General features: G+C 41.4%; 1 protein-coding gene across 1 annotated transcript in view; it reads left to right on the top strand.

The window, feature by feature from the left end:
* Positions 1–15,233, top strand: part of OTOG (otogelin) — a 165,346-nt gene that overhangs the window by 135,568 nt on the left and 14,545 nt on the right. The window contains exons 42-51 of the mRNA XM_074954907.1: positions 881–1,019; positions 4,786–4,980; positions 5,821–6,033; positions 6,798–6,902; positions 7,884–7,994; positions 9,758–9,859; positions 10,308–10,406; positions 10,897–10,937; positions 12,123–12,198; positions 13,801–13,979. Coding sequence (XP_074811008.1) covers positions 881–1,019; positions 4,786–4,980; positions 5,821–6,033; positions 6,798–6,902; positions 7,884–7,994; positions 9,758–9,859; positions 10,308–10,406; positions 10,897–10,937; positions 12,123–12,198; positions 13,801–13,979 — 1,260 coding nt within the window. The remainder of the gene's footprint in view (positions 1–880; positions 1,020–4,785; positions 4,981–5,820; positions 6,034–6,797; positions 6,903–7,883; positions 7,995–9,757; positions 9,860–10,307; positions 10,407–10,896; positions 10,938–12,122; positions 12,199–13,800; positions 13,980–15,233) is intronic.

The following is a 15,233-nucleotide window of genomic DNA, read 5'->3' as shown; positions in this document are numbered from 1 at the left end:
TTTACATAATTAATGATTTCAGTGGAGTCTCACTGGTGTAGAAGTAGAATAACATGGTGGTGAATTAGATCTTGTATACTCAAGGTTGGTAGCTGAACTCCATCTGCCATCCAATCCATCTATCCCACAATAGCCCCACTTGGCACCACCTTAAAGCAAATAACAAACACACAATGCACCAGTTAGACAAAACCATATTTTTGACAAACTGTGGAGGGAAATCATTTACAAGGTAGAAACATATTGGAAAACCAATGAGAGCGGTAGGTAACATGCTGGTATGTGTCCCCATCTACCATTCTTTCCAGCTGTCTTCTGGATTAGTCTGGATTCTCTCCCAACCATCCACGAGCAGGCACTGGAAACTTACCATTGCTTCTAGGTGACTCTCTCTCAAAAGGAGACTATACCTAGATACCCTGCATTCTCACACATGAAATAGGAGGGTAATGCTAGATGAGAGGCTAACATCTAGATGGAAATATAGGGGGGAAAGGAAGAAAAACAGAGAATGAGGTATTTCATGACAAGAATGATTGTGCCTCCCATTGGGAAGCATAGTATTAGTTTTTGCCCTAAGCATCCCAAATTACTTGGTTCAGGGAAAATAAGAGTTCCCTGCATTCTCTTTACATTCAGGAACCTTCATTTTCAGATGCCTTTGGAAAATAAATCCTCTTCATTTACTCAGGAAGGCTGGGAGCCCAATGCCTCTTCTGTACCTTCAGTCCAGCCTGGCAGACCTTGTGATTTCCCTGTCACTAGCTCATATAACTGCCTGATAGGATCCCCAAAGTAGTGGAGATATTCACCCTATTTCATCACTGTATGAAGGTACATTCACTGTGCAACATTAACACACGTATTTATTATTTATTAGGTTCCACCTGAATTATTCTGTGACCTGTGGGTTCAAGATGTGGAATACATTCGGAATCCTTGTATAGCACTGGCTGCCTATGTGGCCATGTGTAACAAATTTAATATCTGCATTAATTGGAGAAGTTCAGATTACTGCTGTAAGTACTGTGTTCTAAGGTGTATTGCATGAGGTTTCTTTAAAGAATAAGTTATTGCAAGTCAAAGATAATGCAATGTGCTTTAGTGTGGTGTGTTTATAGAAATAGATCACGTTAGCTGATCTGCCTGTTTTGCAGCATCACAATGCATTTAGGATCAGAGTTCTAGCTTAATAAGTGCTCAGCTGTCATGGTTATGAATGATCTATCACCTAGAATCTAGACAGATAACTAGAACAAAGACAGGTGGTAGCCTGCTAAGCTAGCTGCAGGAGAGAGTGAGCAATGGAAATATTTTTTTTTTCTTGTTGCTCTGGACTGATCCTCTCTGGCCCGTGCTCAGATTCACACTAAAGAGCTTTGAAAAAAGCTGCACCCAGCCTTCTTTGGCTGGAGGAAGGACTGCAGCAATAAGAGGGTGTTTGGAAAGTAAAGGGCCCTAACTGGAGCGAGAGAAGAGGATCCTGGATGAAAGAATGCATCACATACAAATATGGTCTGTACATTCCAATATGAATATACGTGGATTACAGCTACCTTCTGTAGGTGCTGTGGATGAAGGAGTGCATGGCCCAGAAGAATGATATAATAGAAATGGAACAGGGAAAGTTCTGTGGAAAACAGTACTTTAAAATCATGACATATATGATATTTTTATATATATATATATATATATATGCACACGTACACAGACACACACACACATATATATGTATATAAACAGCCACACAATATTTGGAAATCAGATGAAAAATCTTTCATACAGGCATATGTGATATCTTTGTAAATAAAAGGGACTGGTTTTTCGGGCAAGGATTTTTAAGTAAAAATTCAGACCGAGTGTAGAAAACTGTGAACTATAAAGCAGATTGTATTGTTGGTAACTTTCTCAACTGATATTGTTCTTAGTTGCAAATTATTATTTTACTATAGAGCTCACAAAATAAGTCTGGAAATATAGTCAAGTATTTGAAGCTTCTTGAAGTGACATCACCCTCTTTTATTGTTATACCATAGTGACCTCTGCTGGGAGTACGTAGTAGGCAAAAACAGTGAAGTCATCTTCATATTTTCTGGTCACTAGATGGAGATGTGTTGTGATCCAGTTTTTAAGAGCCCAGAATGCTGTGATTATAGGGGCATGATGGATATTTCCTGTGTGGTATCATGAGTATTTTTAGTAGTGATGAGCTGAGTAAGATCAACTCCCTCTTCAAACTAACCCTTAGGGTATTTGCTTTAATTTGAGCCTTCCCCATTCCTGAGCAAACACTCCCACTGTGAACTGAGTTCTTACCTTCCATCATGGCCATCATTCCAGTTAGCAACTTTGTCTAGGTTGGGCATCATCACATCGAGGGGAGTAGTGAGCATGCTGCACTCTGTGCTGACCACACTGCAGACTTGCAGGGCCACAACACAACTTTTTAGAACCATGTCCTTTCCCCACAGCTCTCAGACCAAGAAGATAACAATCAATTTTTAGGCTAACATTAGTAGCCTTGCCACCATAGATTCTTCAGGAAATATGTACGCACAATAATCATATAAATCATTAGACTAAGGAGACTGACCATTATTAAAAACTAAAAATCTCTCCCTTCAATGCTTTGAGCTGGTCGTTGCAGGACAATGGCCTTCCACAACACTCATTTAACAAAATTTCTCACTTATGGGTCAGCACAGTGTGATGTTCTCCTCTGGTGTTGTCTGGACCAGTGATCTGCTAGGCCACTCCAATCCTTCACTCTGGGAGCCAGCCTTACCCTGCTGTGCTATGAGAACCCCCACTCCTGGGCTGTTCACGCACAGCCTCTGGCATGTCAGCTGCTCCCAGCTCCTTGCAAGCGAATGACACTAGCCAATATCTCCGGTCCTAGACGCAACCCTAGAAACCTCCGTCTTGCAGTGTCTAGTTATGCCCACTGGACGCTGCAAGCTTATATAAGTTTGTCAATTTAACAAAGAAATTGATATGTACCAGGCTTGTTATCCCAAGGGGAGCCCCTGGCACACTTCACACCAAACTCACTGCTTCAAGTAGAATAAACAAACAAATTTATTAACTATAAAGGTAGATTTTAAGTGATTATAAGTCCAAGCATAACAAGTCAGATTTGGTCAAATGAAATAAAAGCAAAATGCATTCTAAGCTGATCTTAACACTTTCAATGTACTTAAAACGTAGATGCTTCTCACCACAGGCTGGCTGGTTACTTTTCAGTCAGGCTCTCCCCTTTGATCAGCATTTCAGCCTCTTGGTGGTGGTGGTGTCTGTAGATGTAGGTGGAAGAGAGAGAGCATTGCAAAATGTCTCTCCCTTTTATCATGTCCTTTCTTTCCTCTTGGCTTTGCCCCCTCTCCCCCATCAGGGTCAGGTGAGCATTACTTCATTGCAGTCCCAAACTGCCCAAAGGAAGGGGGTGACTCCCTCAAGGGTCTAACAGATTCTTTTGTTGCTGCCTAAACCAGTGTCCATTGTTCCTGTGAGGCTGGGCTGGGTATGTCCCATCCATGCCCTGATGAGGTGTGAACTGCCTCTCTGTTCTTGGAGAATTTTTGCATGGGCCTGCTTTAAGCCAGGATGATACATTTTCAGCCTCATAACTATATACATGAAATTATAACCTTACTGTAACATTACCGTAACAATTACTATAACATCACTATAACAACCATGCTCAATGCATTATGAGCCTTCCGAAGACACCCAACATGACAAACTTTGTATTGGATACTACACAGTCATTTTATAAAGATGAATATGGGGATGCTGGGTATTCCCCCAAGGTACGGAGAGTCAACACAGATAAACCTGTAAAGAGCTACAATATATGAAAGAAGAGTGACATTCTCCCATGGCTTTCAAGAAGTATGGTTAAAGTAAGTACATTGTTTTGTACTGAAAGTGAAAATAGAAGATTTGAGATTTTAAAAAAAGAGTTATCCCCAGCTGCTGTAAATTTGTGAAAATTGAAGCACTGATTTTCACCAGCTAAGGATCTCATCTTAGGTGTTCTGCAGACGGAACTACATCAAAGTGAAATGCTGTAAACTAGAGACTATCTGTTGTCATTTAAACCGATTGCCAATGCACGCTCCTCATGTAACCATATTTACAGCTGTTAGAAGAGAAGAACATGAAAAAGCAGTTTATATTGGATAAAAAAGACAGCACCAATACGTATTGTCCAACAGAATCATTAATACCAATAGCTACTAAGTATGGCAGCATATCAGTAGTCCCATTCATAATCATTTGGGTGAAAAGGTGTTGAGTTTGGTTGCCTGCACATGCAACTTGGTGTAGTTGATGAAGATTTGCCAGATGCTACAGTAATCAAGATATTTGTCATTTCATTTCCTCTGGGAAATATTCAAACTATTTCAATAAAACATAAATAAAAGATAAACCTATGTTTAAATGTTTTAAAAATCTGAAGTGGTTTGTGAGGAAGAAGAAATTGTGTGTTGGGGTGGGTTCTCTGGCACTCTCCCCACTGCCTCCCAGAAGGCTAGCTTTTGCCTGGGGAAAATATTATGTGGGAGGGAAAATGAGTTAAACTGTTTACAAAGTTTGCTCTTGATAATTCTGTGCAAATTTGTTGATCACATCTGATTGCATATAGGAGCTGAGCAATGCATATCAATGTAGCAGAGGGGAATTTCACACACCCTGTTTGTGCCCTTCTGTACCAGACAATACCCTTATGTGCTATAGATCTTCAAACTGTGGTCTATTTTAAATGTTTTATTTCCTTGTTAGCCTTTCCCTGCTCAGAAGACACCTCCTACCAGGCCTGTATAGCTGCCTGTGACATTCCAAGAACTTGTCAGAATGGTGAGCCCACTCCCCAGGATTCTGAGTCCTGCTCAGTGCTGACAGAGGGCTGTGTCTGTTCTGAAGGGACCACTCTTCACCGTGTTCACGCCGGTCTCTGCATTCCAGAAGAGAAGTGCGGTATGTATTGATCTCCCCTTTTTGGTTTTTGCCATCTGTCAAATGATGACCACCTTCTTGAGCAGGCCTCACTAATTAGTGGAGCTCCCTGTCTGATGGCTGGGCTGATGCTGTGTGATTTCTGCACGCGATCTGAGCTGATACTCAGTTTAGTGCTCTTGTGGTCCAGGATGCAGTGGCTCTACCAGGTGAACCAAAAAAAAAGCCTCCTCCTGCCCCACCACTATACTCAAGTTCTCTCAAGAGGAGGATGCTCTCGCAGAGAATGCTTTTAGCTTGTTTTACAAATGGACTGTCCTAGGCCCACATCACGCGAAGGAATCCATCCCCCCAGAGTCCCACTGGGAGGGATCCATGAGGGTAGATTCCTTTTCACGACTGGGACCCACCTGAGAAATTTTATCCATGTAAATATTTTGCATTCTGTACATAACATTCAGTGTGCAAAGCAAAGCAGCCCAATATTCTAAGCATGTTAGGCTTTTCTCAGGCTCCTTTTCAGCATTCAATAGCCAGAACACATTAATTATTCATTAGTTAGCTGTATATACCTACTGGTCTTGTTTAGTGGGAAGTGGAGGCAGTCGTGCTGCAGCAAGAACCACCAGAGGACATCTGCCTAACTCAGGGGTACTCTGGAGTGACAGCTCCAGCATTGCATCACGTCCTCCCAGCCATGCTGACTCACACCCATCCTCCCTCTTCTATTTGGAGTGGTCAGCATTGGCCATTAGCCCAGATCCAGACACTAATTTGTAATCGCACACATGCCACAGAACAACAAGATGGTCAATTCTGAAACAGCATTAAAAATTTCTGTCTTCTATTGCAATAATTTAGCCTGCACAGACAGTTCGGGAGCACCCCACGCAGTAGGGGAGATTTGGAAAACCTCCCTTAGTGGATGCTGCATGCACAAATGTGTTGACAATGATACCATTATTCCTGTGGAATACAACTGCTCAGATGTTCACGATTTAGACTGTCAGCGCTTTGGGGAAGTGGCCCTGATTATTCCTGATGATCAGACCTGTTGTCCTCAAAAGATCTGTAGTAAGTATCCTTAACAAAGGATATGAAAATATGAAGTGTCCTTTCTGGCATATCACACTTCCTTTTTGCTATGGTTTGTTTTTATACTATACATGCTATTTTGGAGGACAGAATGATGAGAACTGGTTTGTTACGCAGTAAAATTCTTATAGTGGCTGGCTGGCTTCTTTATGTGGATTTGAATTTGCAGCTGGATTTGTTGCTTTTTTGAATGAATCATACATCTAGCAACTATTGAAAGCAGTTATAGGCTAAAGCCTATATATTCTTTTAATTTGTCAATAAAAATATATCATCAGAATAATCCCTAATTTAGAAGAAATATAGAGATCATTTACCATCTTTGCAAAGTAAATTGGTAGCAAAAAATCATACCAGAATTAGGGAAACTTTTTATATCCATACTTTTCTAGAAGATCCCACTTTCAAAAGCAAAGGTTACAAGTTACTATCATTGTTGATGCCTATGAGGGATTGAGATCAGATTGTTGCAAAGAGTTCTCCATGGGGAATAGATTTTTAAAGTTGGATTTTCACAAGTGCTCAGCTCTAGCCTAACTCTGCTTACAGTGAGAGTTAGGCTAATGCTGAGCCCTTTTGAAAATCCCACTATTAGCCTTTTTGCATGTGTTTTATTATTATTTGGGGTTCTTTAACTATGAACCAGAAACACAACTTGATGTTTTCCATTTAACATAAGAGACCTGTACTGAATATTGTAGAAGTTCATCATTTCTTTTTTGTGTGTGTTTTTTTTTAAATAGTTTGTAATCAGAGCTTTTGTGAATCCTTTATCCCTGAATGTAAGGGCTTGGAAAAGCTAGTCACTTACTATCGTGAAGATTCCTGTTGTCCCAATTACACTTGTGGTAGGTATTTTATGAAGAAGTAAAAACATACAACAGAACTATTTTTGGCAGAAATGTCTGTATTATAACAGCATTTTGCAATATTCAAAATTATTCTTATGTGCTACAGATTAGAGGTTCTTGCAAGATTTCATTGTGTGAAAATTTTGGAGTGAAACTATAAACCGTTTGCAAAAATGGATGGAGTTTCACAGGGAAAAAATGTCAGTGCAGATATCATCATTATGTCTGTATACAGAGCTCTCTTTCACTCGTAAACCCAGGGCTGGATTCTAGTTCATCTTGTGCAGGTGCACTGGCAAAGGAGTCTTCTGTGCAAGGATCAGGCAGAAATGTGACCTAGCACTCTGTGGAGTGCTGAGCAAAGGCATGACTAACATGCCTAGTTGTGTTCCTCTGCTCTAAAGGGCTATGTCCCAGTGACTTGGGGTTGCAAGATTATGGTCTCCTCTCTGCCTGCTGGTGCCTGGAAGTAGGCATTGAGGTTAGCACATGCAGCTCCATCTTCAGTTCAAATGTAAGGCCTGCTGATGAGTGTGCTACGTCCTGAGCTATTCTGTCTGTGACTGTCCTGCTCAACCCAGATGGCTCAGGGAGCCCCACTCAGCTGCTCTCCTCCTCCCAGTCTTAGGTAAGAAGAGGCAGAATTCCTCCTGGGTTCTCCCCTTCTCTTTATTTTCTGCACTCAGTTTGCATGATGTAGTTGTCTACTTACCTTCCTCTGTGGTGTATTTACTTGAAGGGATGAAGATGAGCAGTTACAGAGAAAGTTATTTACATAAAAGAGTCCAGAGTCTGGGATGTAGGTGCCTTTTGGTTTATTATTTCATAAATCTAAATGCATAGATACGTTGTTCTGAGATTGGCTTGGCCTTGATGATGCTATAATACCTCCCCTCTTTGCTCTCACGGGAAAGGGGGAAAACCATACTTTTTCCCAAAGATTGACATTTAACGAAAAATGTTTTGTGCTTGTTTTAGAATGTGACCCATCCAAGTGTGAACCAGTGGAGCAGAGTCAGAACTGTCGAGAAGACCAAACTCTGATTGCTGCTCGTGTGGAGGGGACCTGCTGCATATCTTATATATGTGGTATGATAGCTTCACTTAATGCGACTGTGCATGTTAGCATATAGGCAAGGATAACTGGATAATCATTTATCATTTAAGGCCACAGTGGGGCACCCACCACAGCTGCGTAAAGCCCAGATGCCATTTAAAAACTGTTTGTTGTCTCTATAGGACAAGGGAAATGGCAGACACCATCCCATGCAGGGGTTTTTGGGGAGCTGCAAAACAGCACTGTATGATGTTGTAGCAGAGCTGGGGATTGAGGGCTTGGCCAGTGGGGTCCATGCATAGTGTAGATCAGTGGCTCTCAACCAATGCTGGGGGGCTGCCAAGGGAGGCACAGGAATGTGTCAAGGGAGACATAAGCAGTGTGCTTTTCTTTTATTTTTATTTTTTTAAGAGCTCTGGCTGTCAGCCCTGGGTGACTGGGGCTCATGCAGAAGGGCTGTGCATACCTGTGAGGCAGGGATAAAGGGGACAGCTGGAGCCCCACGACCCGGGCTCGGGCTTTCCTTCCCCCCATTCCCTCACCGAGAGGCAGCCTGGGCTCAGGCTCCCTCCACCCCAGTTCTTCACCTGGAGGTGGCAGGGTGGCAGCAGCAGCGCAGAAGTGGCAATGGGGCACTAAGTCTGCTGTGAAAAGTGGTATTGACGAGTATCACTTTTCACATTGCCACCCTTACTTCTGTGCTGCTGCTGGTGTGGCCCTGCCTTCAGACCTGGGTTGTGGTATATGTACTTGCAGTGGGGGGAGGAGGCGCATAAATGATTACAGACACAAAGAAGGGGGGCCTGATCAAATAAGTCTAAGAACCATTGGTGTAGAACAATAGTAAAATAACACTCTTGACATCATGCAAGATTTCCACTTGCTGCAGTATAGATCTTTGCCGTACAGCCAATAAACTGTCCTGTATGTGTCCCTCAAGTATACTCATTGTTTCTGCACTCTATTGATTTCAGTGGAGCACAGGGTGAATCTTTCTGGCACAGTATGCTACATGCAACTGTTAAGGCATTAAAGAAAAACTGTCAAATAGCTGGGGTTTCAGTAAGGACTTCCACCTGGGACAAACCTTAAATACATTTGTACCAAAGGAATTTTCATTGCTGACAGTTGTCTGTGCTCACTCTGTTAGCATGGAAGCTGTGTGTTGAGTGTGGAGCTGTCTCCTGCACAACCTGTTGTCCTTTGGCCTATGTTTGACATCATAAATCTTTCAACTAGAAATGCCTGTGATACCAAAAATTCAATACTGTGGTTTTTGCTGCAAGTTCAAGTAAGAGGATACAACAGGTGTCAGGGATAAAGCCTTTTGTTGGGAACCAAAGATTTCCTCACAATAAAGCCTTTCACAACTACGAACCTTGGACTATTGCAAACCTGGTCCCTGGATCCTACCTGGAGCCCCACCACTGCAACAGGGAGCTGAGAGCTCCTCTGGCCCCAGGGCTGCGGTGGGTGGCAGAGAGCTGTCTGCTCAGGCTGTGGCCCCAGGGCTGGAGGAGCTCTCAACTCCTGCTGCGGGGCTTGAGGTGTCAGCCCAGCAGTGCTCTTTCAGTATAGCGAACCCCTGGCTATAACAAACAAATGGTTTGCATCCCCAGGGGTTAGTTATGGCTAGGGTGTGCTGTATTTATGTTCAGGCAGACTGAGGGTGCCGTAAGACAGCTGAGTGACTCAACAGGCAAAATACAGTTACAGTTAGTAAGATCTTGTGTGCTATATCTCAATAACATTTTCAGTTCCCTTCCTTTCTTGTATTTAAATCTGTCTTCTTCAGCATGTGGGGTTTGCTCTGATCAGATACCAAAATGTCAGGAAGGAGAAGTGCTTACTGTGGACGGCAACACTACGGATAGATGTTGCCCTGCATACCAGTGTGGTAAGTTGATTTGATTTTTATTTTTTTTTTGGTGATTCTTAAATGAAAATAGTAGAGTCACTGCACTGAATTTCCTAGTAATAAATGTTCAGTGCTATAATTGGTGGAATAGATATCTCTCTCCTGTTGGGCATATAATCTGTCCTCTCCAGTGCTGAACCTATACACTTGTCATGTTTAAAGTTTCATGTTCATAAAGCAGCATCCACACACCTATGTCATGTATGGATATTGGTCATTCCTGGCACTGTACAGTGGAGATTGATCAAGATCAACGCGGAGCCTTGTAAAGCAATTTTAAATACAACCCCCCCCAACCCCATCCTACCCCAGAGTTCTCCAGAGCTTTTCATGAGTGAGCAATTCATTTCCTGTGGTTTGTATTTCTGTTCGTCAAAAAAAAAAAAAATAGGACCACATGTTTAAGGTATTTTTTTCTTTTTTTTAGTTTGTGAAACTTATCGTTGCCATGAATTCGACTGTGCAGTGGGGATGTCTTTGGTGGAAGTTTGGAGCCCAGAAAAGTGTTGTCCATATCGTACATGTGGTAAAATGATCTGTTTTCATTTTAACTGTGTTAGATCCTGTTGAGCTGGCAAGATCTCTGTGGCCTTTTAGCCTGAAGGCTACAAAATAATCAAAGTTATTCAGCTGTTAACCTGCCCAGGGTGCAGGCTGTTTTGGATATGTCTCCCATGGAGAGGTGCTGGTGCGCAGATGAAATGAGGAGTAGCCAGCACAAAGCAAGGAATCTCTTAATCTACCAGATTTTTTCTTTTTTTCAGAGAGATCGTAAAATAAGTAGTTCTAATAGCTACACGGCAAAGTGGTCTATGGGATCCATTTATTTGGGATTGGGGGTCAGGCTGGAAGAGAAGTCAAGTGCAGTTTGTCTCCACAGTATTGGGTTCAGCAGGAGATGTTTCAAAAGCCAGCAGGGCTTCTGTAGTGACTACTTGGTGCTGTTTGACACTTTTTTTTGTTTTAATGCAAATGGCAAGATACTTTTCTGAATGATAATTTCTGTTTTATTTTAGAGTGTGCATGTGATACAATCGCTAAACCTCAGTGCAAACTGGTATGGAATCCATCCTGTTAAAATGAATTATTTTAGAATTTTCTTGGCAAAAATATTTAAAGTGTCAGTAAATGATGATGATCTTCTTTATCTTCTCCTCTTTTCAAATTGCTTTAGTGGATAGATTAGATAATTATGGCATAATATAGCTGAAATGTTAGTCATGAACATTTCAGTTGTTATTCAAAACATGGTTTAAAATCTAAGAGAAAAATATCATGCAGACTAAAATGACTATCAGGTATCAATTTGCTTTTCTCTTTTAGGATCAAATCCTGCTCTGAAATATACATACATGGGAATTGCATGTACACATCAGAGGGCAGCATTTGGCCTTTATTCTGACAGAAATTAAACACTTAAATGATCATTAATTTAATACTATCCTGTCATGATGAATATGTCAGTGTTTTTTAAACATCAGGCTCTGATTCAGTAAAACACTTAGTCACGTTTCAATAGGACAGCTTATGTGCATTCTTCTCACGTGCTTAAGGTTCAGCACATGCTTAAATACTTTGCGGGATAAATACATTTTGAATTCACTGTGATTATTTTATCCAGAAAAATGTATTATCCTTGGAATAATCAATAACAAATGTAATTTGACATCTTAATGAACAAATAGTATTTTTCTCTCCATGAAATATTATAGTCTAACTATATAGAAAAAGCTAACAATAAAGCTGTTATTAATAGGTTTTTAGAGGTTTGTTGCAGGGGGGAGGAAGGGATGAATTTGATTAATCTTAGTGCATATGAAAGAAAATTGGCCAATGTAAAATGTAGGATCATATTCTCTGCTTGTGTAATTCCATTCACATCAGTGGAGTTATCCCAGCAAATGACATGGCCCAGACAGTAGGCAGACTTCCATTAATGAGTGTGCCACTGGATTTCACCCTCTTGACCTGCCATGGTCTTTCCACTTCAGTTTCGAACTCTTCTTATACTGTAATCATTCTCACTTTGGAGGCATAAACAAATGTCCACTAAGTCACAGCCACTAAACTAATTTTCACTTGTGGGTGATCAAAGTCAGATTCCAGACACGGCTTCCAGGGTAAAAGACTAGTGTATTGACTATGCTACTTAGCCCTGAAGTGAAAGTTTAAGTGAGAAAAATCAAACAGACAAACACTTGTTTGTGATATCACATTATCTTTTTTTCTTTTGTGTGGATAGGGGGAGAAACTGCAGATAGATGACCAGTTTCAGAACAGCACAGAAAATGTTTGTGGCTGTATTAAGTACAAGTGCGGTAAGTAGGAGAAGAGTTTGCATCAAAGACATATCCCCTACAGTGCTAAGGGTGGATCACCTGCTATGGACCATGCATTCACTTCTGACGCATGGCACTGGGGGGAGAGAATTCACTGAAATAACCCACACCTAGGGTTGTGGGATGAAGCAGAGGAAAAGGAGGGTACGTGTTAGGCTCTCTCACTAACGTATAGTTGTGCACAGTCTCCCACTGCATACCTGGAAATAATTCCCACAGCAGGAGAGCAGGGCAGGGCAATCGGGGACATGAGTTGGAGGCAGTGGTGAGATGCTGATGAACAGCGAATTTAAGCAGCATATTTCTCTTCACAGGGCTCAGTCCTGCAGTACTGAGCACTAGCCCCAGCCCAGCAAAGCATGTAAAGAATATGCTTCACTTCTAGCCCTTGAGTAGTTCCATTGATCCATTATGAGACTGCTGCACAGGTGCTGCAAGTTAAGTATGTGCATAAATGCTTTGCAGGATAGAAGTCACAGTGCTCAAAACTGTGCAGAATCAATCTCAGAAAGTACAGAATGGGGCCAGAAGAGCCTCAAACTTGTGCTGCCCTGTGGAGCAGGAATTCCCACAAGGCACTCAGTAAGCCACTATTAAAGGGTTGCAGGTGTGTGCCTGTCTGGATGGAGTCAGTGGCACCTGCTGCAAAGACATGTTGTTATTTCTGGTCTAGGGGCTTGTCTACACAAACATTTAGTTCTTGGCAAGCTGGGGTGTGATTTTATCCTGCGCTAGCCTGCCATGCTCTACTCCCTGCATTCACCCTGCTGACATGCATTAACTGTTTAATTTGCTTTGATCCAGTCCTGTTTCAAAGAGAAACAGGGCAGATGCAAAGCACAACACTGTACATGAAATGCAATCTGTTAGGTCTCCACTTTCAATTCCTGCAGATCTCCAGACTGCAGTATGTGTGAAGTTCTTTGGATTTGGCCTCAAGTCTTATGTTGCACCCTGATAAGATAGTATGTCAGAAATTCTTCTCCATTATATAAACTTCAATGTGTCTCCCTTTCACTCAGCTGCACACACAGCCAGAGGAGTGTATACAGGGCTTAATTTGTAACGAAAGAGGTGCTGGGGCTCAAGCAATTGTTTTCCTTTCATAACTGATGCAGCAAGCCCAGAGGTGCCGGGGCTATGAACTGCCAAGCCTAGAGGTACTGGGGCTCAGTCCTGGCAAGCCCCACCACAAATTAAGCACTGATTGTATGGCCTTTTGCCGACAGACATTTTAAGGCTCCTTATAATGGAATATTCTATCCATTTCTACGTCTCAGGCATGATTATGGTAGGAACAATTTTGGGGCTGTAGTGAATGCCATTAAACATTCTTATTAAAGCTGTAGGGCTAGGTCCTCAGCTGGTGTAAACTGGTGTCGCTGTATTGAAGTCAATGGAACCGTGCCAATTTCCTTCAGTTGAGGATCTGACCCCAATTTAAAAAAAAATTTATATTAAACACTACATTAGCTATTGTCTTCCTAGTTACTCTGTAATAAAAATTACGTTTTGCTTAGCTGTTGTAAAACCAAAGTGATTTGTGTGAGTGTGTTGTATATTTTTTATGTATTGTTGCAGTGAGAGACAAGGTGTGTCTGACTAACGAGAGAGGAGTACTGCGTCCTGGACAGACAATTGTGGAACACACACCTGATGGCATTTGTCATACTTCTTATTGCACAAACATGATTGATCCCTCCACCAAATACTATCGGATAAATATCTCCTGGATAAACTGTGTCATCAAATGTGAAGCTGTAAGAAATTCTGAATTTTAAACTTTCATATTGTGTTTGGTAATCTTGATTAAACTATGAGTTTTCATTGGTAATTAAATTATATTCATAGGAACTGGGTGCTGAGATTAACCAACTGTGAGCTCCTTCCTTAATGATCTATTGTAGCTCTTCTGATTAAAACTGTGTAATGTTAATAATAATGTAAACTTAAGGTTAAACTCTGGACCCCATTAATGCAGCAAACTTAGTGCTTCTGTATGCTGGATGGCCTAGACCTATCCAGTGCTTTCCTGTGCAAATTATTATTGCAAAAGTAATCTGCATGAGTTGGGGGTATAGGAGGCTGTGGCTGGCTGGATCATAGAATATGCATGGTAAAATAAGCAGACTTAACGTTTGAACCCTAGACCTCACCCCAGAATAATCCTGTTCAATTCTACTCATGGAGGACATGTGGATCAGCCACTCTATGAGTTGGGATTAGCCTTTGCCACAAAGTTTAGATCCACATTTAGAGCTGGACTTCCTCAGGGCTGCTTACATAGGGTTTTTGCACTGGCCCATTATAGAAGTAGGACCTAGCTTGAAAGTTCAGATGAGGATCTGAGCTTCCACAGAATGCAAGGGTGCTCAGAACTGGTTTCAGAAGAGCCCATCTCTGGTTTCAGAAGAGCCAGTACCGATGTGTAACACTAAGATACCATGATGAGAGGTATAAATTCATAAAGAAGAAATAGAACACTACTACCCCACTTTCCCCTCTAGCCTCAGCTTCTTTGGGGTGAGCAAATACCAACTAGAAATTGGCTCTAGCTGAATATTTGTAAAAATGAAGAAAAACTTTACTAGAAATCCTGTAAAAATGGACTATATAACCCCCCTCCCCATCCCCCACACATCCAAAGTCTCATGTTGTCTCTGTACAAAATACTGTGAATTAATCCACAGCAAAAGTCTTTTTCTGTGTCTTTGGTGTGTGAATTTTCCTGAATACATATTGATTACAATTTGTAATACATCAGAATTCAAAAGCACATTGATTGTTGGATAAGCAGTCACATGCACTATTTAAAAATTGTAAAGGGCCCAATTCATCTCTCAAAGTCAGTCTCTTCGCATTGATGGCAGTGAAAGTTGGATCAAGCTCAGTAACATCTTATAAAAAGTGAGTGTATAAGCTGTAGACTGAAATGTACAATAATAATTCTAAAAGCTTCACAACAGCCTGAAAAATCTAACCCATGACGCTAACGTGGTATTAATATATTAAAA

Source organism: Natator depressus, chromosome 6 (genome assembly GCF_965152275.1).
Source record: "Natator depressus isolate rNatDep1 chromosome 6, rNatDep2.hap1, whole genome shotgun sequence".
NCBI lineage: Eukaryota > Metazoa > Chordata > Testudines > Cheloniidae > Natator > Natator depressus.
Note: the sequence above shows the minus strand (reverse complement) of the source record. Positions and strands in the feature narration are given on the sequence as shown.